Below are 24,055 nucleotides of genomic sequence, written 5' to 3' on the forward strand. Positions count from 1 at the left end.
ATATGTTGTCAGTCATGACATTTTTTTAAAGTGAATAAAGTAACAATTGGATTGTTACTTTACCTTATCTATTATGGTATTAGGATACCTTTTTCTATTCATTAGTTTATTCCTTAACCTATTAAGCCATTGAAAACATAGACTGCACTTTTCAACCTGTCTTCAAAACGGTTCGTGGCATAATCCAATTATAATGTAGCAATATGAAGCACTGAAGAATACAGTGTTGAATGCAGCATTTATATTAAAATAACTATCCTACCAAACATTGGTTTTAAAAATCCTCCATGTACATGTTATATAAGCTACAGCAGAAATTGATTTTGGAACCACAATAGAAATGGCTCATCAGCAGTAGAGTAAGCAGATCAAGGCAAGTCCAGGAAGGACCAACAGTCTTAGTCACTTCTCGGCAGCATTATGTCTGAAACACACCCCTAGGAAATAAGCCCTACATGCAACTAAAATATGCAGATAGGCTGCAGCCCTCCAGATCTGGACATATTTCCAGTGTGGTTCTCCATATTAATACACAATAAATTTCCTGCTGTAACTAAACTAAAGGGGCACAAATGCATATTTTCAGTTGGCTTCTAAATGCCTAATATTTTCATGGGCTAAATACATAAAGTGTATGTGTGTGCTTGAAGGCACATGATGCAACAACCTTGCTGAAAAGGTGAGCAGGCCTCGATCTGCTCAATGTATAGATGAGACTACCTGAAAACCCTATGTATCCCACCTTCCTTTCCAGGTGTATGGAAAGGGTGTAAAAATGGCAAAGAATGGAAAATAACAAAGGTGGGGGGAAATAGAGGACCTGAATAGCTGTCTTGCAGTTTATCTAATACATTGTTTCTTTCTCTCATTTCTCAGCAATGATGATGCTTTTAACCAGATGGCTGTTGCTCCTTTCCCATTACCTTCTAACTCCCAGCCTTCCATTGAGGTAAGATGCTTTTTTATTAGTGTTGTGAGAAAGATTAATCATAATTACCAAGATCATATAATTCCAGACATTCATCTCATTAAACTCTGGACCATAAAAAAAAAGCCTTGAGCAGAAATTCAGCAGCAGGTTAATTTCCTCTTAATAAGATAGCTGCATGGTAAATGGTATTACTTTGCTTTATGAAAGTTGCTAAATAAGTCAGATAATATTGTAGTCTCTGAATTAACACCTGTATGATGCAAAATCAGCTCAATTTAAGTTTTAAAAAATGAAACACAGAGATGAATTTGGCTGAGAACCTGACAATCTTTCCTTCCTTAAATCAAGGGACCAGCACTCCAGTTGCCACAGCAACAGTTTAATTTTTTTCTGCCTAGAATGATTTATCAGGGCTTTTTGAGTCGGGGTTAGGGGGAGGGAGAGAGAGAGAGAGAATGAGCAAATGCTTACAAATACAAGACTGATGTTGAGAATCTTCATGTACAGTGAAGGGACTGCTAATGTTGTTTGATAGTTATAATGTTGAAGGGTATGTACTAGAGACATCCTGCAGGTCAATATATACCTGTTCTGAGTCCATACACCTGTCTTCACCCACTGAACTGTACATCTGCCCACACCACACCACACCCACCCACCACGGGAACATACACCTGTCCACACTCACCTGCACTTGTGTAAGAGTTGGATGTGTTTTTGGCACACTAGTAGGAGCAACATCAGCAAGGACTGCACTTTTGTTGTTGCCCTGTGCTTTCCGTCATGTTGTTTATACTTATTTCAACCAATGTGGCAATGCAGTTACAAATTATAGATTGTAGATCTATAATCCACTATTATATATATTGTTATTTCCCCTAATCTCAAGGAGTAGAGATTTTGGGTAGAGTATCTAGGCTAACAACTCTTAACTTTAAAAATTCTGGTACCTTGGTGAAGCTCAGGAGCAGATTCAACACAAAGCCTGTATGCTCCCACAGAAAATAATTTCTTAATCTAAGGTGAACACACACACCCCAAGTCCTACTATGCTACCTCATTGTGGCGGGGGACTGTTCCTGGGTGGGATTACCAAAGTATGTCAGGAAGTATACTCCCATGAGTGTCACCCAAGGCGCGAAGGTCATGCAAGCTGTCCAGCTAAAGCAAGCAGGCACCTATATTGGGCATCAATGATTTAGGAAGGACGGTCACTTTAGTGACAACTACAAAGTCATCTTTTAATATTGCACAGCAGAAGGCAATGGTAAACTACTCCTGTATTTCACCAAGAAAAGCACATGACTAGACAAGATAGTCTAGTGCTGGATGATGGGACCCTCTGGTCGATGGTACCCAACACGCTACTGAGAGAGCAGAGGATATCTCAGAGTACCAATGGTGTTTATGATGCGGTTAGGCAAAAGCCTTTTGGATGTCTAGCAGCTGATGTTGACACGCGGGAAAAGAAAATCCAAAGCTGCAAAGAAGATGAAATGAAGCGACTACAGATTGACATCTAGGGCATCCACGAATTAAAATGGACTGGAATTGGAAACTTTCAGTCAGGAAATCATACTGTTTACTACTCAGGACATGAAAAACAAAGAAGGAATGATGTTGCTTTCATAGTCAGGAAGGATATAGCAATGACATTACTTGGGTACAACGCGGTCAGTGGCAGACTAATATTTATTTATTTATTATTTATTTATTTATCAAATTTGTATACCGCCCCAAACTTTCGTCTCTGGGCAGTTTACAATAACATAAAACCAGTTAAAAATATATACAAAAGCTGAAAAACAATTTAACAATTTAAAAATAACCAGAAATTATATCAGTTATCAAATATCAATTAGATTTCGTGGACAACCCTGTAACATGACAGTTCTTCATAATGTTGAAGATAATGCATTCTTCATAATGCATAAGGAAACATAATGCATTCTTCATAATGCATAATGAAACAGATGCAGAAGAGGAAGTTGATGAATTCTATGCTCAAGTTCAGTCTAAAATTGACAGGACATGCAAGCAAGATGTGCTGCTGGTGGTTGGAGACTGGAATGCCAAAGTTGGAAATGGTAAGGAGGAAAACCCAGTTGGACTGTATGGCCTAGGAAACAGAAATGAAGCAGGAGAACGACATTAGTTTCTGCCAAACCAATGATCTCTTCATGGCTAACACATTCTTCAAACAACCAAAGCGGTGTCTATGCACATGGACATCACCAGATGGAGTACACAGAAATCAAATTGATTACATTATTGGTGGAAGGAGATGGGAAGAGCTCAGTTATAACAGCAATGACATGGCTGGGGGCTGATTGTGCAACAGTTCACAAAGTTCCAAGTCAAGCTAAAGTGGAAAAACTGTGCCTGCTTGCTTTAGCTGGGCAGCTGAGATAACCTTCACGCTTTGGGTGACCCCACTGGGAGTATACCTCCTGGTGTACTTCAGTCATCCTTCCCAGGAACACCTCCCCGCCACAAAGGGGCAGTATAGCAGGACTTGGGGGAGGGAGTATGGAGTAAATAAGAAGCACACCCTTTCTTGTTTCTAGCCAGCTTCCATGATATGATCTTGAGAATGAACCCACTCTTTTCAAGGAAAACATCAGAAACCACTTTGTAGTTCTGAACCTCATTGATAGGGAACCAGAGTGGAATGGTTGGAATGAAATCAAAGAAGTTGTTAAAGACGAATGTGAAAAGAGACTGCCGAAGACTCAGAAGCAGAAGAAAGCAAAATGGATGTCAGAACAGACGATAGAAATTGCCAAGAGGGGAGAAGCCAAAGTCAAGAAAGATAAATACCTCAGGAAGGAACTAAATAGGGAATTTCAGAAAGCTTGTAGAAGAGACAAGGAGCAGTACTACAATTTATTCAATTCGATTCGATGACATCTGTGAGGACCTTGAGGTTAGACACGGAAAAACAAGGAAAGTTTTCTAAAAGATCTCTGAACTCCTCAGAAAGGAAGTTCCAACCTCAAATTGATATGCTAAGGGATGCCAAAGGACAGATAGTAACTGATTCAGAGAAGATCAACCAGAGATGGAAGGAGTATACTGAAAATCTGTACAGCAGGGATATCAACATCTAAGATACTTTAGGAGATATTCCCTATTTGCAAGAGTACGGGAAGATAAAGTTAGATCAGCACCAGACATTATCAAGTTAGAAGGTTACAGAAATAGATGGAATGGCTACAGAAATATGGCAGGCAATAGAAGAATCAGTCAAATACTCTAACCAAACTATGCCAGCAAATTTGGAGAACAAAACTGATTGAAATAGGTCAGTCTACATTCCCATACCAAAGAAAGGAGACTTAACAGATTGTGCAAAACCAATATCCTTAATTTCACATGCTAGCAAAATAATGCTTAGGATCATCCAACGTGGATTAGAGCCTTATGTGGAAAGGGAAATGCCGGATGTTCAAGCTGTTTTCAGAAAAGGCCGAGGAACAAGAGACATCACTGCTGACACTTCCTGGATAACTGAGAAAGCCCAAGAACACCAAAAAGAAGTCAATATGTGCTTTATTGACTACAGAAAAGGCTTTGATTGCATCACCATGTCAAGTTGTGGAATATCCTTAGGAAAATGGGTGTCCAAGAACATCTCATTGTTCTCATGAGAAACCTATACAAAGGGTAGGAAGCTGCAGTCCAGATGGAACATGGTGAAACAGACTGGTTCCAGATTGGCAAAGGAGCAAGACGATGCTGTATATTTTCTCCTTATTTATTCAACTTATATGCTGAACATATACAGAGAAAAGCTGGATTGGAAGAAGATGAGCATGGATTTAAAGTTGTAAGAAGAAAAATCAATAAACTGTGCTACAGTGATGACACCACTCTGATAGCTGAGAATGTGGATGATCTGTGAGCTCTGGTAATGAAAGTCAAGGGGCAGAGAGAAAAAAAGGGACTACAACTAAATGTAAAGAAGACTAGACTAATGACAATGAGTACAGCAACCAGCCTCAGAATTGATAATGAAGGCCCTGAAGTGGTGGACAGGTTCTGCCTTTTAGGATCGATGATCAACAGTAAAGGATCCAGCAGTCAATAAATACACCATAGACTAGCACTTGGTAGGGTTGCAATGCAGGCCTTGGAAAAGGATATTTAGATGCCATTTAGTGTCTATACCTACAAAATTAGAATTGTTCGAACAATAGTTTTTCCATTGACACTCTATGGATGTGAAAGCTGGACTTTGAAGAAGTAAGATAGAAAAAGTATTGATGCTTTTGAACTTTGGTGCTGGAGAAGACTTTTGAGGATACCATGGACAGCCAAGAAAACAAATAAATGGATCCTAGAACAAATCAATCCAGAATTTTCACTCAAGGCACAAATGACCAGGCTCAAACTATCATACTTTGGACACATTATGCGAAAACCCAGCTCCCTTGAAGTCCATAATGCTGAGGAAGTTGAAGGAAAGAGAAGAAGGGGACGACCAGCAGTAAGGTGGACGGACTCAATTACGACAGCAATGAATGCACCACGTATAGACCTTAAAGGCCAAGTTGAAGACAGGTCATCCTGGAAAAAATCTATTTATGTGGTCACTAAGAGTCCTCACCGACTTGATGGCACTTAATCAATCAATCAATCTGCTGACCAACTAATAGCAATACACACCACAAAAAAAGGTTCAACAGCAAAATAAATGATCAGGGGTCTACTGCATATGTTTTAGTATTTCTAAGAGGAACAGTGGTATCTAAGGCATCAGAGCCCTGAGATCCAACCAAGGTACCTGGAAAATCTGTCAAGTCAGTTTTCAAGATTGAAATCTTGAGGTCCATAGTAGCAGCCATCTGCTAGTGTAGAGACTTGATGACATCCACAGATTTAGATGAAGTATATATATCTATTTGTTCATGTGCCTACAATACCACTCTCCAAGTTGAGCAGCAACAGAACAAATGATCCACTATTGTGCCCTGCCTTTTGAACAAACGTTAGTTACCAAAATACATGTATTATGTTTGAGTGACCCACGAACTGCCCATGTGCAAGTTCCAAGTCAAACTAAAGTCAAGCTAAAGCAGAAAAACAAAGCTATCCATGATATGGATAGTTTCCATGATATGATCTTGGGAATGTACCCACCCTTTTCCAGGAGAACACCAGGAACCACTTTGAGGTTCTGAACCTTATTGATAAGGGAACCAGAGGAACTGTGGAATGAAATCAAAGTTGTTAAGGACGAATGTGAAAAGAGACTACCAAAAACCCAAGAAACAGAAAAAATCAAAATGGATGTCATAACAGACTGTGGAAATTGCCAAGAGTAGAGAAAACAAAGTCAAGAAAGATAAAGACCTAAGGAAAGAACTTCACAAGGAATTTCAGAAAACTGTTAGAAGAGACAAGGAGCAGTACTACAGTGACATCTGTAATGACCTTGAGGATGGAAATAGAGACAGAAAAACAAGGAAAGTATTCCAAAAGATCTCTGAACTCAGAAGGAGATTCCAACCTCGAATTGGCATGTTAAGTAGGGATGTGCAAACCAGTTCAAATTCAAACCGGTTCAAATTCAAACCGAACCAGCCATTAGGTTCGAGCTGCAGGTTTGAATATGAACTAAACTGGAGGGGTATGATTCGAACTGGTTTAAACCTCCAAGAGTGAGTGAGGTGGTAGTTGGCACCCATGGGTGCCTACCACCCAACCCCCAAAAGCAATTGGACACTCGTATGATTTTTAATGAATTTTTGAATTTTTATTTTTATTTCTTCTCATAGAGTATAATGGAACTTGAACCAGCTCACTTTTCCCTATTGTGGAGCACTCATGGGTGCCAACTACCACCAAAGCAATTGGACACTCCTACAATTTTTAATGATTTTTTAAATTTTTTAAAATTATTTTTATCATAGGTTATAATGGAAATTGAACCAGTCCATTATCCCCTATTGTGGAGCACCTATCAGCACAAATGTGAGCACAAACCCCAAGGCAATCAGACACTCCTCCGATTATTGGTGAATTTTAAAAGTATTTTTGAATTCCTCATAGGGAATAATAAGGATTCCAACAAATGTATAGCTTCATGTGGGGGGGGGATGGGTGGCCTAGAGCAGAGTGTGGTGGGTGGTAGTTCCCAAGCGGGGCAAGGAAGCTACCAGAATTATTTGAAAGGAATTGGGCAAAGGACTGATTTTTAAGTGATTTTTGAAGTTTATGCTTCTTTAAGGTTTCAGCAGGCCCATAACTGCACTTGGGGGGTGCTGGGGTGGACCAGACTGAGTGGTGGTGTAGTGCATAGAGGGTGCCAACCACCCCCATGGTTTGCTAATGGAGGTACAGGGTTTTGTTGTTTCTGAGGTGTTCTGAGTATAGATTCTCTGGTAGCAAATGAGAGTGGATCTGTTTTTGTTTTTGTTCCTGCCTTTTATTCCTGAAGTTACACTGCTTATAGCTCTAATCTGGTCTCTGTGTGCTTTTTAGCAACAGAGTTCTCACAGTGTCTTAAATAGCAAAATATGAGAAAATGGTTCACTTAACATATTTCCCCTTTTAAACATTAGCATTTTGTTTTATTTTGCTTTGTGCTTGTAGCATGCTCCCCCACCAAAAGTCTATTTTTGTACACTTGCTTCCAAAAATGGCTTTGCAAATCAGTTCACAAGAAACTCATTTTAAATTGCACAAGAAATGATTGGTTGTCTTTAAATTCTGAAAAATTGGGATAACTCCATATATGACATTCTGCTGTCCTATTTGAAATCAAAATGGTGGCTTTTCTTTCTGTAGTGTATAGACACACTATATATTGCATATATATATTGCATATATACTGCAGTATATAGATATACACAATAGTTGCATATGTTTTTTTGCATATGATTTTCTTGCTTAGATGAAATGTACTAAATAAAAGATCAAACTGAATTGCATGCTGTTGTGATTAGTGTAAATAGTGTAAAAACACTATTTGAATGTGCTTCTGAGTACATGTTTGGATTGGAGTGCATGTGGCTAAAAGACACCCCCTGGCATAGTGCATTTGCAAGATATTCACCGTATTCATAATGGGGATGTGAGTGTGAGTGCACTATATATTGTGAAGTGTGTTTGTGTGTGTATATCAGCAAGGGGCCCATTTTAAAATCTTGTGTCTGGGCCCACTCCAACCTTGCTACACCCCTGTTTCCACATATGGCAGTTCTTCCTTAAAGGTTTTCTGTTTCTGTAGCTTTTCCTTTAACTTTGTCAGTCCAAGCCTCCCACTGAGGATCCCCAGCCTTATCTGACTGCTGGATCTTCAGCTTTCAGCAGATAGATTGCCAAAACAGAAAGTAGTTCTAAACCAGACTATTGATCCCTCCTCCCCAAAAGAGAAGGGGTAACCCCTTTAAATTTGATTGGTCTCAGGCTGGGCCTGGCTACCAATCACAATGTTCCTGTGGATTTCCATGCCCTGTTAATCCCTAGCTATCCAATACAAGACCAACCTGACCGCTGCATTCACTACTAACTGCAGTTTCCGGAGTACATACAAAGGCAGTCCTACATAGAGTACATTGCAATAGCCAAGTCTGGAGGTTACTAGCATATGTACTGTACCACTGTTCTGAGGTCAAGAAACGGATGCAGCTGACATATTAGCTGAAGCTGGTAAAAAGCACCTCTGGCCACCACCTCAACCTGGGAATAAGGGAGAGGTTTGGATCTAGCACCCCCAGACTGTGTACCTGTTCCTTCTGGGGAAGTGTGATTCCTTCCAGAACCAGCAAATCAAAATTGTCTCTCGAGTGTCAACTCAGCACAATAAGTACCTCCGTCTTATCTAGATTCAGTCTCCGTTCATTATCCCTCACCCAACCCATCACTCCCTCCAGCCAGGCATTCATTCATTCATTCATTCATTCATTCATTTAATACATTTCTATACCGCCCCAAACCAAAGTCTCGGGGCAGTTCACAATAATAAAACAATACAAAAACACAGAACATTAAAATCAATTAAAATGCCAAAAAACAGCCTAAAAACAAAAACAATTTACAGTATTTAAAATTTTAAAAGTTAAAAGGTTAAAAGGCCTGGTTAAAAAGATGAGTCTTCAGAGCTCTTTTAAAAACCACTAGGAATGGGGAGAGTTTTATGTCAGCAGGAAGCGCATTCCAAAGTCTCGGAGCAACAACTGAGAAGGCCCGTCCCTGAGTGGTCACCAACCGACTTGAAGGTAGCCAGAGACGGGCCTCCCCTGACGAACGCAGTGGACGATGGGGATCGTGCAGAAGACGTTCTCTTAAATACCGTGGGCCTAAGCTGTTTAGGGCTTTATAGGTTATAACCAGCACTTTGTATTTTGCCCGGAAACCTATTGGCAGCAGTGTAACTCCAGTAATATAGGAGTAATACGGTGTCTTCGAGATGACCCGGAGACCAACCTGGCTGCCGCGTTTTGTACTAATTGTAGTTTCCGGACTACGTACAAAGGCAGCCCCACATAGAGCACATTGCAGTAATCAAGTCTGGAGGTTACCAGCAAATGTACTACTGTTCTGAGGTCATCAATCTCAAGAAACAGACGCAGCTGGCGTATCAACCAAAGCTGATAAAAAGCACTTCTGGCCACTGCCTCAACCTGAGAAACCAGGGAGAGGCGTGAATCCAGAAGCACTCCCACACTGCGTACCTGTTCCTTCTGAAGAAGTGTGACCCCATCTAGAACAGGCAGGTCAATATCGTTTCCCGAGTAACGACCGCATACAACAAGTACTTCCATCTTGTCTGGATTCAGTCTCAGTTTGTTATCCCTCATCCAGCCCATTACTGTCTCTAGGCAGGCATTCAGGGAGGATATGGCTTCTCCTGATGAAGTTGACATGGAGAAATAGATTTGGGTGTCATCAGCATACTGATAGCACCCAGCACCAAATCCCTGGATAATCATTTAGGGATGTTATGCCATCTCCCAATGATCTTGACATGGAGCAACAGAGTTGGCTGTCATCAACATACTGATAACACCCTGCACCAGATCTCCTGATTTTCTCTCCCAGTGGTTTCATGTAGATGTTAAAGAGCATTGAAGACTATATGGAGCCCCAGGGAATGCCATATAAAAGTTCAGATTTTGAAGAGCAAAGGTCTCCAAGGGACACCATCTGGAATCTGCCTGAGAGATAGGAGCGGGACCACTGCAAACCACCCGGGCTGGAGCAACCATTGTGTGCCAGGTCCAAAGAACCCGAGCCGCCACTCCGCTGGAGCCACCCTGGTGCCCTAGCCATGCCCCTTGTACCTAATGTCAGATGCAGGGGTGTGGCCATATGCGGAAACAGGGATACATAGCCCCTTTCGCAAGGCACTGCAGACAACTCCGGGTTTCCGCCTGCCAGAGAGCACCTTTCTCTGCCTGGAAAGGCAGAGTGTTCCCAGCCAGGTGGGGAACTCAGCACTGGCTGAAGCTTCTTACAGACGAGGCCGCCCAACCTCCTCAGACACTCCAGAAGGATACTGTGGTCGATATTATCAAAAGCCAATGAGAGATCCAAAAGCACCAACAGAATCACACTCCCTCTGTCAATTCCCCATTGGAGATCATCCATCAGGCCGACCAAGGCAGTCTCTACCCCATAGCCAGCCTAAAAATGAGTTTGAAATGGGTCTAGATAATCAGTTTCTTCCTCCTGGTGCTGGGCAGCCACCACCATCTCAATTACCCTGTCCTGGTAGGGTAGGTCTGGGCCTTTACATTTCACTTTCACATTTTCATAAGTATGTCCCTTGCTCTTAGTCCAAGGCCATAAGTTTGACAGTTAAAATAAACCAAGAGTTTAAATGCTTGTTTTTTATCAGTGCCTGGTGAGTAACATATAAGTATCTTTAGTAGTACTATTTTCCCCATGCTTTTCTTAGATATTGCAGTTCATGTGGTGAAGAGTTGAATATTAGCTTCAATTAGCGTTCTGCTTCTTTTACAGTATTACTTTTCATTTTGTAATTTAGCCTTTTATATGCAGTAGAGATTATTTTAGTTAGGATTGATATATTACATAGAGTTGTTGTTTTGTGTGTTGGTTTTGGAGTAGTGTGATCCAAATCAGGTTTTTAGAGCCCTGTCAGTAAATTACAATATGATGTTAACTCTGGGTCTTGTTTAGGATGTTCACAATAAAGCACAGCAATTCATAGGTGTAGAATGAAAGGATTAATAAAAGCTATGGGTGCTTTCTATTTGATTTGAATGGAATATTTCATATTCTGAGAGTCTGCTGCCTTTATTTCTTTTTATATGATATATTTATACCCTTCTTCAAACAAAACTAGCTCCCAAGCTGACTTACAAAAGTTTAAAACCTAGATCAGTTTCAAACAAACAATAAAACTCCAGACAAAAAAGATAAAACAGCCACAGCTGTTTTGTTAATGGTTCTAAGGTGTACACAAAACGTACACAGGCTCATTTTATGCATCTAAAGGTCAAAATCTGAGATGCACTGAACCTCCAGAGAATCTCAGCATGTCCTTGCATTCTCTCATTAATTAGACACACTTCCAGTTATAATATTTGCGGACAAATTGCTGAAAATATTCAGTTATTGTCTGCTGAAGAATCATAAACCAAAAGAGACCTTGAACTAGGCATCTAGTGTTCTGGTGCCCACACTTCTCTATTCTGCACAGCTCTTGCCCTGTTGCTACTTCCCTAGAATCAAGGAGTTTTAAAGTTGGAAGGGACCTTGGAGTTCAGGAATCTGTTCCAGCATTCCTGACAACTATCTAGCCTCTGCTTGAAAACATTCAGCAAATATGATGGAACAGAATAGGAGACCTATACTTGCACAATGAAGACTGTTCTATTACCAAACAGCTCTTATAATTTGGAAAATATTCCTAATGTCTAACCTAAGCCTGCCTCCTTGTATTTTTAGACCTAATCCTGCCTCAGGAAAAACAGAGAACAAGTCAGCTCTATGTGGCAGCACTTAAGATATTTGAAGATGGCTATCGTATCTCCTCTTAGTCTTCTCTTCTCCATGCTAAACACATCCTTCTCCTTCAACTGTTCCTCACAGGACTTGGTTTCCAGACCTCTCACCATTTTTGTTTCCTATCTTTAAACCTAGTTCGGTTTATCAATGTCATCCTTAAAATGTAGGGCCCAGAATTGGATACAGTATTCCAAGTGCAATGTCATCCTTCAAATGTAGGGCCCAGAATTGGATATAGTATTCCAAGTGAGGTCTGACCAGCTCAGAATAGAGTGAAAAAATTACTTCTTGTGATCTGGATACTATGCTTCTGTTAATGCTGCCTAAAATTGCCTTAGCTTTTTTAGCAGCTGCATCATACTGCTGGCTCATGTTCAACTTGTTGCCTCCAAGACTTCCGTACCTCATATTCTTCTTTGGGAAAGGTGCTATTCAGGCAAAGACTGGGATTACAGTGAGGTGCCAAGAAAGGAGCATGATATCAATAGAACTGTGTGCAGAATTTGTATTTCCAGAGCCAATCATAGAAAATCCACACATTTGTGGCTCTGTGAATTACAGCCAGGATGAACAATTGAACATGGAGCATGAACGCAAACACTGTCTGTTGAGTTTTTCCTCAAAAATCTACTTTCTATAATGTTATTATTCAAATTTGAGTAAAATAGACTATGGCTTCATTTTTAAATTTTAAAAAACTTTTTTACTAGGATCGCTGTACCACCGAATCTGGAAGTGGTGGAAAAGATACCAGTTTGGAAAATCTTACGAAAAGCTCAACGGATGATGTGTACACTAAACTAGTAAGTTTAAACTAGTAAGCACTTAATTTATTTACAGATCCAAAGTACCAATATGGGCAGAAAAAGAAGGAATAATAAAGGAAGTCAAGGCAGGAAATTTCCTTGCATATCTTATGGACCAATCCAAAACGATGTTGGGTTTGAAAAAATTAAGACCAAATCTGGGCACTTGCCCATTTCTTTATAATAACATGTATTTTCTGCCTTGACTTGTCCTCTTAGCTAAGCAGGGTCTGTCCTGGTTGCATATGAAGGGGAGACTTGATATGTGAGCACTGTAAGATATTCTCCTCGGGATGGAGCCGCTCTCGTAAGAGCAGAAAGTTCCAAGTTCCCTCTCTGGCATCTCCAAGATAGGGCTGAGAGAGATTCCTGCCTGCAATCTTGGAGAAGCCGCTGCCAGTCTGGGTAGACAATACTGGGCTAGATGGACCTATAGCGTATGGCAGCTTCCTATGTTCCTAAATGTAAAAGCACAGGTTGTCACACATTATAAACACTCAGTCCTAAGATACCGAACTAAAAAAATGTATTCTGCAAGAAAACTGTCTTAAGTTAACTTGAAAAGAGATGATGAGGGAGACAAACAAGTCTTTCTGGTGAAGTCCTTCCACAGTGTTCACACCACAGCTGAAGAAGAACCACCAACCAAACCTCTGTTATAAGTGGGACTACAAGGAGAATATCAGAAGCAAAGCAAAGTTCTCAAGCAGGTCCATGTGAGAGGGGAAGATTCCTGAGGCACTCTGGCCCCTGGCTGTTTGTTGAATTAAGCCCCAAAATAAAATTGTTGGCCAGTGAATCTCATACAATACTGATTGCTGCTGCAGTCTGAAAAGAGCAGGCGGGTTTATAGTGCACTACAGTTACCCAACCTGGAAGAGACAAGGTCATGATTTATTTATTCAATTTCTATTCCGCCCTTCCAAAATGGCTCAAAATAATTCCAACATTATTGTGACCAAGTCAGACATCTCCAGCCAGGATTGTAGTTGGCACAGATGAACTTAGCAAAAGGCACTCCTGGCTATCTCTGTCACCTGCATATCCATAAACAAGCATGAATCAGGAGAATCCCCAAATTCCTATTTTAAGGGGATTTCATCCCCATCCAGGGCATTTCATCCAAGTTAATCAAAGCTCCCAACCAACATTTCCATCTTATCTAGATCAAGTTTCATTCCTATCAGCATCTCACATGTTAAGGTGTCATGTTTTTAAAACCAAACGAAACCATGCAAAACATTTCATGAGAGTAAAGTAGACAGAATAAAATAGGTAGATGTAATGAAGATGGTAAAACTGTCATAAATGCATGGCTAGAAACACAGCATCAAGATGATAAAATTATGAATTTTAAAGCACAAGAATAATTGTGTCACATGTGCGGTGTTAAATTAATAAGATGATTATTTGGATGGTGTTCTTTTCCAGATTCTATAGAACCATCTAATCAATATTCACAATTCACAAACTGAACTGCAGCAGTTGCCACACCCAAGACTGTCCTTATTTTAAAAAGTGTTTTTGTACCAATGTAACCCAAATCTGACACCAGGGACATTTGAATTCTGAAACCCGCAAAAATTATGGCAAGCAAATGTGCATTTATTTGCTTATTTTGTATAGTTCTAATTCTCCTAGTGGACAGGGGAAAGAATTATGCAAAACATGGAAGAACCTAACCTTTTGGAAATCTTCTTTGGAAACATGTCATTTCCACCCACCCGAATTTGAATAGGTATGTTAGGCTTTAAAGATGTCTCTCTCTTAAGACCTTAAGAGCTAGAAACTTGATTTTTATTTAAAAGTGAAATCTAAGATTCAGATGATAAATTCTGCACTCAATATTGAAAACTGAGATTCATAATGTATGGTAATGGGATGCGCGCGCACACACACACACCACTCTGCTTATGAGATACATCATCCCATTTATCCCCTGTGTGAAATGGTCCCATGGGTCCTTCTACACATCCAATGAAGTTGTTCATTCATCAAAAGAGCCAGGAACAATGGCAGTCAATTATTTTCTAGTAGTAACAAGTAAATTATTTTACATGGGGCATGCGTGATCCAGATAATCAAGTCCAGGGTATCATTATGATGCAAATTTTAAACACATATAAGCATGTGAATAATATAGAATACAAGAAATTTCCATAAGCCTTTTTATGGCAGAACTCTCTTTAAAAACCAAAAAATCACTTTGCTTTCTTGCTACCAATTTTGCTTCTAAATCAGAAGTTTAAGACTCCTCCTTAGATTTGAGTTTTTTCTCATTATGGGCATTATGCTGTACTATGAATTGGAACCTGACTAAAGGTTCATTTTTATTAGTCTCCCAATAACTGATTAGGTCAAGAGCGGTAGGTTGTAGAAATTATACCACTATTTAATTCGGCACCCCAGTATTGAACTTTTTACAAAAAAGCTTTTGATAAAACAAAGACAATGTATTTTAATTTTTTTTAAATACATAAAACACAGTAAAAACAATATAAAACAAATTATTAAAATTATTAAAATTCTAATTAAAAGTTTGCAAGAGCAGGAGAGTCTTGAGGGTCAAACAGAGGAGGAGATGCTCTTATTTCAGCATTGAGCATATTCCAAAGCCCTGGGGCAGCCACGGAGAAAACCTGGTCCTGAGTACGGCCACCTTAAATGTACCTCTCTAGAAGATTGTAAAAGGTGGGGAGTTCATGAAAAAGAAGCACTCTCTTAAATAACCTGGAGCCAAGCCAATAAAAGCTTTAAAGGTAAGAACCAGAATTTTGTATTTCACCCAGAAACATATCGGCAACCAGTGCAGTTCTTTCAAAACCGGTGTTGTATGGTCCCTTCGTGTTGTCCCAGAGACCAATCTGGCTGCTGCATTCTGTATCAATTGTAATTTCTGGACTACGTACAATGGCAGCCCCATGTAGAGTACATTACAGTAGTCAAGCCTGGAGATTACCAGCATATGTACAGCTGTTTTAAGGTCATTCACTAGTACAAATGGACGTAACTGACAAATCATCCGAAGCTGATAAAAAGCACTTCTGGCCACTGCCTCAACCTGAAAAACCAGGGAGAGCTTTCGGTACAGGAGTACCCAAAACCCTGTTCTGGATTTTTCCAATGAATGTCATGCAAATAGCCTTAAAGCTTTAAAATTGTGCAAGATGTTACTGTGTTCCTCTTTCTATGGAAAGGGTGGAGAATTAGCTTGGCTGAAGGAAGTAGTTTGTGTTTAGTATCAATTTGAGCAAGTTTTGCATTTTGGAAAAGGACTAGGAGGCCAAAATGCAGTTTAAAAGTTTTATTAAGGATAAGTGGGGGTACAGGAAGGCAAAAGTTAGTTAGGCAAGGCAATAAAATCTTAGCTAACATTCTAAGGGAGAATCTTGTTGACAGTAACTTACTTTAAAGTCCAAATTGAAGATAGACCGGCTTAGCTAAGGTGTTTAGACCGGAGCTGGGCTCAAGGCTTCCGATGGAAAGTGGTTAAAGGCAGAGAAGGAAGGAAGAAGAAGGGAGTGAGCAGTCTTCTCAGAGAGGCAACAGGTTATTTTACCTATCCTTGGTCCGGTGGTGCATTAGTTCCATTTGCAGTCTCCTCACGGGAAAAGCAATGACTGTGCTTCCTCTGCCTGAACAGTGATCACTGTTTCATGAAGCAGAAATTTGTGTGCTGCCAAAGTTTTCCCAATGTCAGTCTTGGAAAGCAAAAGCTCCCCACACTAGTGCAGTTAGGCCCATGCAAGGTTGGTAATGGGCAACCCCACCTCAATGCTCTAATTGTGTCTAATCAAGTGGCAACCAGTATACAAGCTTTGTTTTTTTCTTGTCATGGTCTGACCTTGGGTGTTTAGCACTGCAAGAGATCTTTTTCAGAAGTGCAAAGTTGTGTAATTAGTAACGGCCCTGTCAAAGCAAAGAACAATACAATGATGATTTCCCTTCATAATGTATATGAATATTCACAGAAGCATAGTATATTATTAAAGGTGGCCTGCAATCATGTTTTGGTCTCTGTGTTTTGAAAAACAGGCTTTTAATACATTTCATGTGGGTAGGGGGAGATATGGAAGGTTTTCCCTCCAGCAGATTCTTTTAAATCTTCAATTTTGACTTGACCTAACAGGAAAATGGCTTGAGTGACAGCTAAGTGTGCTTTTAAGATCTGTGTTCCTGCTCTGCTGCATCATACATACAAGATAATCAAATTTGTATTTAGCTGGAGGCTTTTTCAACTTTTCAACATCTTGCAACTATTACAGTTTCAAGATGTATGTCCTTGAATCAATCCTACCTTCAAGCATCAACTGAGCTTGTTGGCATGCTGGCTTCAAAGACTTCATATTAAAATTTCCCTTTATTCCTGTGACAAATAAAATACTGCTGAGCGTATAGTGAGTTTTATATTTTTCAGCAACGTAATATGTCTCAAATGAAATTATGTAGCAGAATGTCAGGACAGAGCGGTCGTGTATCGAAAACAAATGTTTGAAGGACATTTTCTTCTGTGCTACAATATTGTACTCTTTAATATCTCAGCTCTTAAGTTGCTAAATATATATTACTAAAGAGCCTTGTTTACTTTACCTCATCCCACCTTTGAGCTTTCTAAGCAATAAAAAAACCCATTATCGAATACAAAAACCTCTTTAAGTCATCAGTTGTCTGTGTTTATTTGTTAAAACTATGGCCTGCATTTCTCCAAGGGCTTTAGGGTGACACACATTATTCTCCCCCTGCCTTTCATACAACAACCTTGTGAGGTAGGCTAGGCTGAGACAGTGTAACTGTTCCAAGTTTACCCAGTAAACTTCACAGCTGAATGAGCATTTGAACTAGGGTCTCATCAGTTTTAGCTTGTTAGATATATGTATATATTCTGCTTGTGTGGTGCAATACACTCTGCAGCATGGTATAGTGGTTAGAGTGCTGGACTAGGACCGCGGAGACCTGAGTTCAAATCCCCATTCAGCCATGATACTTGCTGGGTGACTCTGGGCCAGTCACTTCTCTCTCAGCCTAACCTACTTCACAGGGTTGTTGTGAGGAGGAACTTAAGTATGTAGTACACCACTCTGGGCTCCTTGGAGGAAGAGCGGGATATAAAATGTAAATGAATAAAAAATTAAATAAAAGGAACAGAAGCAGTCCCAGGACTTGGGCAAGGTGACTCAAATTTTTAAAATTAAGCATCAAATCTATCTCTTATTTTGTGTAACTGCCCTGCACACTAGAAGGGAGGAGCAAATGACTAGGTAGACCAAACTAAATCCAACCGTCTGAAACCGGAAGTATTAGTTCAGTATCCTCTGACGTCTGAGATCTCCCCAAGCTTTTCCTACAAGCCTACCATTAGAGTAAAAAGGCTAAAAACATGAAGTAAGTGGGATTTGTTTTTTTAAGAAAAGCAGAGGATGTCAAAAACCAAATTTCACATTTGTAAGGTATGATTGCAAAAATAGAGTATGCATATTATTGCATATCTTATATAGGACATTTGAAGAAGCAAAGTTAGCACTTTTTACTCTGAGTGAAGTTATACACCCTCATTCTTATTTAAGGCAGCTTAATTATAATCACATGGAGATTGGGAGGCATTTTCCCTGTGCCCATATCCATCACGTTAGGATGGTTTGCTATATTCTAAATGATGGAATTGAGTCTTGGGTAATCTCACATCAGATGGCTTCTTTTCTCCTAGTTTAAAGCAGTGCTTGTGGGATGTCCTTGTAACCATTTGGGGGAAATTCCTTGTGCCCCATCCATTCCCCAAAGCCTCTGCTCCTGAGTGGCTTTACAGGGACTCATGGGCTACAGTGGGAAAGGAGGGGGCAGGAAAATTTGCTTGCTTGAATTTCTGCTCACCATGATTCCAATACAACTCATAGTTTATATGTTGGTTGAATGGTGACTTGTCTTTTGGGGGGAGAAATTAAAATTAAAGGCTGCAATTAAGTCAACTGGTTTTATGCACACACATTTTTGCATAGGTCTATGCCTTATGATAATTAATTTTGGGTTGCTTGTTAGGATGTCGGTAATAAGGTTGACAAACAAGCGATGGAGAATCAGCAAGTTGCAGCTGAACAACCTCCAGAAAATGTATGTATTTATATTTCTTTAAGTTTGAACCAATTTTATTTTAAAATAGCTCATCCTGCAGTATCTTTAAAATTCAGAACATTTCTAACTTGGTTTTCCATTTATATATTATTATTATTTATTATTATTACTTAAACAAAACTCATAAAACAGCCAGATATAATTTTAATAAGAAGTTATTGTAAGAACTAATCTGCCTACTTTTCTATCACTATAATTTTAATTGATAATTACCATCTTCACAAGTTAGCTCACTTCCACCTCAAACATTCATCCATCTGCCATCTTGCACTGGTGTGGATGACAACTTCACAAACTACACATTGAGGTGTCCCTACAACTATATCAAATTTTATTCAAAATGGTTAGGCGGTTCAGTTAGCCCCCTTGCATCTTAAATATTCACACATCCACCATCTTGAACTGGGGTGGACAACATTATCACAAACTATGCCATTGGGGTGTAAGGATGTGTCACTACAACTGTACCAAATTTGGTCCAAATTGATCCAGACATTGCAAAGTTGATAGACAGACACACCTACACATGCGCACGCAAATGGGTGATCTCTCATAAGTTTACTTTTCTTAAGGAAAGTAGGCTAAATATTATATCGCTGTGGAATCTTTTTTTAAAAATAACACAGTCAGTATTTAACAAGGCTCTTAAATCATGTGTTAAATAAAATTCTACTGGTACCTTTTACTGAGATTTATAAAATCACATCATGAAAGCTAGGTAGAATATTACTTTGAAGAAATGCTGTACACTCGGTTGCTCATTTAGATCACTGGGCTGTGGCTTAAACAGCTTGTTTCACTTTTAGAAAATTTAACAGATTTCAGCTAATCTGGTTTTTCTCTCCCCCCCCCCTTCCAGTTTCGTAATCAATTAAAGCAATCAAAGTCTTCAACAGTAATCCCCATCAATTTACATGAGATATCGTTGGCACCCGAGACATCTTATTCTCTAGAGAGAGAGTTCACAAACCAAGGTAATAGTAAACTATTACTACCATCTGAAAAATATTTTGCATGTCTTATACCACTTCTTTAGCATGCCCTTAGCAAGTTTTGTTTTTTTGTTTTTTAAAAAAATCTAAGTCAGAAGCTGTAATTCTTTGGCTATCCTTTACTTTTTCCAGAAAATGTTTTGATAAACTAGATCTCCCCGACCCCTGGCAATAATAAAATTTTGTAACCCCAAAATTTACCTTTTATACATCAGCTGCAGCTTAGGGGTGTGCAGAACCCTGTTGGAATAGAACCTGGTTTGATTCGAACTGGCCCAGTTCAACCAGTTTGAGCTCGAAATGGATCAGCTCCCAAAATGGGGGGCAGTTCGAGTTCAAACCAAACTCGGCTCGATTCAGATCAAACTGGTTTGGCCTGGTGCGCTGGGCTATTCTTGTAAAGAGGAATCTCATAAGGATTCCCCTTTACAAGCAAGGGGGATCCCTAACGCTAAAGGGGTTGAAAGGATGGGTGGGGCAGGCAGGTGAGACGGCACCATACCAGTGCTGGCGGCTCCTTGGCGGTGCTCCCCCCACCCAGCATCACCAGCCAGCTGGCCCTCACTGCTGGGGTGGAGTACCAGTGCAGCCTGGGGGAGCCGCCACTTGTTTAGTGCTCTCTTGCCCATCCCACCACCCTTTGAACCCCTTTGGAGTTAGGGATCCCCTTTGATTGTAAAGGGGAATCCTTACCAGATTCTACTTTACAAGCATAGCCACCTGAACTGGATCAAACTGATTAGACCAGGTCAACTGCTCAAACCGAACTACCAGCCGGTTCTAATGAACCAGTTCATGGACTGGCGGTTCAGTTCGAATTCAAATTGAATTTGAACCAAACTGCCCAGAACGGTTCCTTGCACAACCCTACTGCAGCTGAGGGTCATGATTCTGTTGCTCTGGTCATGTGAATAAACCAATTTTGTGAGTGAAGAAAGCAGCAGTGAAAAGCAACATATTGACCAGCCTTTGAGAAGAATGTCAGAAATGAATCTTCTAATTTTATTCTGCAACTGGATATAATCACTGGCATAATTTATTGGAATGTCAATTCTTTAAAGATTATTATTCTGACCATGTATTAGGAAAACTCATTGCAAGGCAGCATTATTGGATATAAATAGTTCAGCTGTAATTGTGAAAGAATTTTCTTTGAAGTAGTACTATTAAAATGCTGTGAAAACCACTCAAAGTTATTTTCCTTGACTCCTTCGAGTTATTCTCACTTCTGGCAAATGTTTTGAAGGTCAGTTTATAGTCTACCTCAAAAATTTACCTCAAAACAAGGCCTTATAAAAAATTGTGTCACATTTCAGTTACTTGTATTTCAATGATCCACAAACCACCAGCTAGTTAGGGATTATTTTTAGAAACCGTATTCCTCAGTTCAGATTAATTTGACAAGGATACTCATCTGGATTATTCCTCTGCAATTACTGTATAGTGCATATGCTTTTATTGACAAGTACCTTTTCTCTTTACTTCTAGGCTACTTTCCACCTCCTTTGGTGTTACCAGATCCAGCAACATGCCTAATAGTTCCTGGGCAAGAAATGGTTATAGAAATATCCAAGGGGCGATCAGGCCTTGGTCTCAGCATTGTAGGAGGAAAAGATACACCACTTGTAAGTGGTTTTGATTTTTTTTTCCCCTTCACATTCTCAAGCCTATTATTACAATGTAAGCAATAAGCTTTGTCTCTCTGGGGGGTTGTTGTTTTCCTTCTAGAGCTCCTACCAAACCTAGTTCACGTTTCCCCCCCTAATTTCAGCAGCTTTCATGAAATTCAGAATTGTCCCAATCACATCCATGAGACAATTCCTGGGAGAGCAAGCAATCTCTGTCATTGGACATGAAAGTGCTGTGAATTAGCAGTCAGGAAACTGCTACACAGAACTGGTCCCACAGAAACAATGGTTTACTTCCTGAGTTTAAAAAGCAATATAAAGATTTTGTGTGAAAACTTTAAAAGAAGTGTCAGGGGTGCGTGTGTGCATGGAAATAAACTTATGGGAACAAAGTGTGTGTGTGTGTGTGTGTGTGTGTGTGTGTGTGTGTGTGTGTGTGTGTTGGACAGACAGTCTTGTTCACATAGAAAAATTATTTTGCAAGGGTATAATTTGATTTCTCATCTACTACTTACTACTAAATAATAATTTAGTAATATACCACTTTTCAACATACATTTCCAAAGTTCCATAGAAAAATAAAAAAATAAATAAGAAGTTTCTCTGTCCCCAAAGGGTCCACAATCCAAAAAGAAACATAAGGTAGACACCAGCAACAGCCACTGGAAGGATGCTGTGCTGGGGCTGGATGGGGCCAGTTGCCGCCTCCTGCTAAATATAAGAGAGTCACCACTATAAAAGGTGCCTCTTTGCTCCTTTGGGAGGTTGTGGGGTGGGAAATCCACTAAGCCAGTCAGGAAAGAAGCACATGTGGGCTTTTCTATTGAGAAAGCACTAATATCACTGTGTCTTAAGCTCAGAGAGCCATAGGTCTTTCAGATTTCACAAATGTGATTGTGTGAATAAGTTTGATTCAGGGGAGGCAGGACTTGTTCCTGCTTTTAAAATACTTAAGCACATCTGTGCACATGTTCATTGATGAAATCACAATGCAATCGCATCAAGATTTCCTTTTGCACTGTCATTCAAACATGCGTATACCCCGAAGTGTTTCAGACAGTAACTCCTAAAGGTGGTGGTAGGAGATGGAAACTGAGGTGAACTGATTATGTGTAATTGTCTAAATGAAATCCAAAAATCAGTTGACACATTGCTAACACATTGGTGCTGCTCTGGAAACAAGGTATTTCCGAAAATCTGGGGGGAAACTCTGATGAGAGAGAACTTCATAATAGGGGTGTGCAATTCGGATTTTCGGGTGATTCGGCTCGGACCCGAGCCGAATCACCCCCGTTCTGTTTTGTGCCCGAATCTGGGTCACCCGAATCACCCTTGATTCGGTTCAGATTCGGATTTAATCTGAATCTGAATCCGAATCGATTCGGGGGGTAAAAAGGGTCCCAGGGGCAAAATTTTGGGGTGGGGTGGTAGTGCCCAATGGGTAGAGTCTACCACCCCAATTTCAGGGGGATTGGGCAAAGTCCTGATTTTTTGTGAATTTTTAAAGTTTTAGTGACTTTGGGGCAGTTCGGGGGCATAGCATGGGATTTGGGCAAAAGGAGTGGGGTGGGGTGGTAGTGCCTAATGGGTGCAGGCTACCACCCCAATTTCAGGGGGATTGGGCAAAGGGCTGATTTTTGGTAAATTTCTGAAAATTTCATGTCTTTGGGGCAGATTGGGGCATATTGGGGCAGAAAGTGGGGGCTGGGGCAGAATAGTGGGGTGGGTGGTAGTGCCTCATGGGTTCAGGCTACCACCCCAATTTCAGGGGGTTTGGACAAAGGGGTGATTTTTTGAGAATTTTTGAAGTTTTGGTGACTTTGGGGCAGTTTGGGGGCAGAAAGTGGATCTGCCCCAAAAGAGTGGGGTGGGGTGGTAGTGCCTAATGGGTGGAGGCTACCACACCAATTTCAGGGGGATTGGGCAGAGGGCTGATTTTTTGAGAATTTTTGAAGTTTGGGTGTCTTTGGGGCAGATTGGGGGCAGAAAGTGGATCTGCCCCAAAGGAGTGGGGTGGGCTGGTAGATAGTGCCTGATGGCTGGAGGCTACCACCCATCCCCAATTTAAGAGTGATTGGGCAGAGGGGTGAATTATGGTGAATTTATTTGTATGAGGTTTGTCTTCATAAGGTGAAGTGTGCTAAAGTGATTACTTCCTCATATTATTCATAGTAAAGGAAAGTGTGAAAAAGTGAAAGTGGGGTCATGAGAGTTGTTTAATTGAAAAAAATCTGATTTGGTATGATAGAATGAGAATTCACACCTCAGAAAAAACTTCTGAGGTGTGAATTCTCATTCTATCATAGCAAATGAGATTTTTTTCAATTAAACAACTCTCATGACCCCACTTTCACTTTTTCACACTTTCCTTTACTATGAATAATATGAGGAAGTAATCAATTTAGCACACTTCACCTTATGAAGACAAACCTCATAAAAATAAATTCACCATAATTCACCCCTCTGCCCAATCACTCTTAAATTGGGGATGGGTGGTAGCCTCCAGCCATCAGGCACTATCTACCAGCCCACCCCACTCCTTTGGGGCAGATCCACTTTCTGCCCCCAATCTGCCCCAAAGACACCCAA

At 40.2% G+C, this 24,055-nt stretch overlaps 1 protein-coding gene across 12 annotated transcripts in view; it reads left to right on the forward strand.

Annotated features, from left to right (window-relative positions):
• The window catches only part of PATJ (PATJ crumbs cell polarity complex component), a 260,848-nt gene that overhangs the window by 189,347 nt on the left and 47,446 nt on the right, over window positions 1-24,055 (forward strand). For 11 of the 12 annotated variants that reach the window (XM_053243239.1, XM_053243238.1, XM_053243235.1 and 8 more), the window contains 5 exons: window positions 877-949; window positions 12,625-12,717; window positions 18,754-18,825; window positions 19,706-19,820; window positions 21,327-21,463. In XM_053243239.1, coding sequence (XP_053099214.1) covers window positions 877-949; window positions 12,625-12,717; window positions 18,754-18,825; window positions 19,706-19,820; window positions 21,327-21,463 — 490 coding nt within the window. The remainder of the gene's footprint in view (window positions 1-876; window positions 950-12,624; window positions 12,718-18,753; window positions 18,826-19,705; window positions 19,821-21,326; window positions 21,464-24,055) is intronic. The other variant, XM_053243236.1, reaches the window with a different exon arrangement.

Source organism: Hemicordylus capensis, chromosome 4, assembly GCF_027244095.1.
Source record: "Hemicordylus capensis ecotype Gifberg chromosome 4, rHemCap1.1.pri, whole genome shotgun sequence".
Lineage (NCBI taxonomy): Eukaryota > Metazoa > Chordata > Lepidosauria > Squamata > Cordylidae > Hemicordylus > Hemicordylus capensis.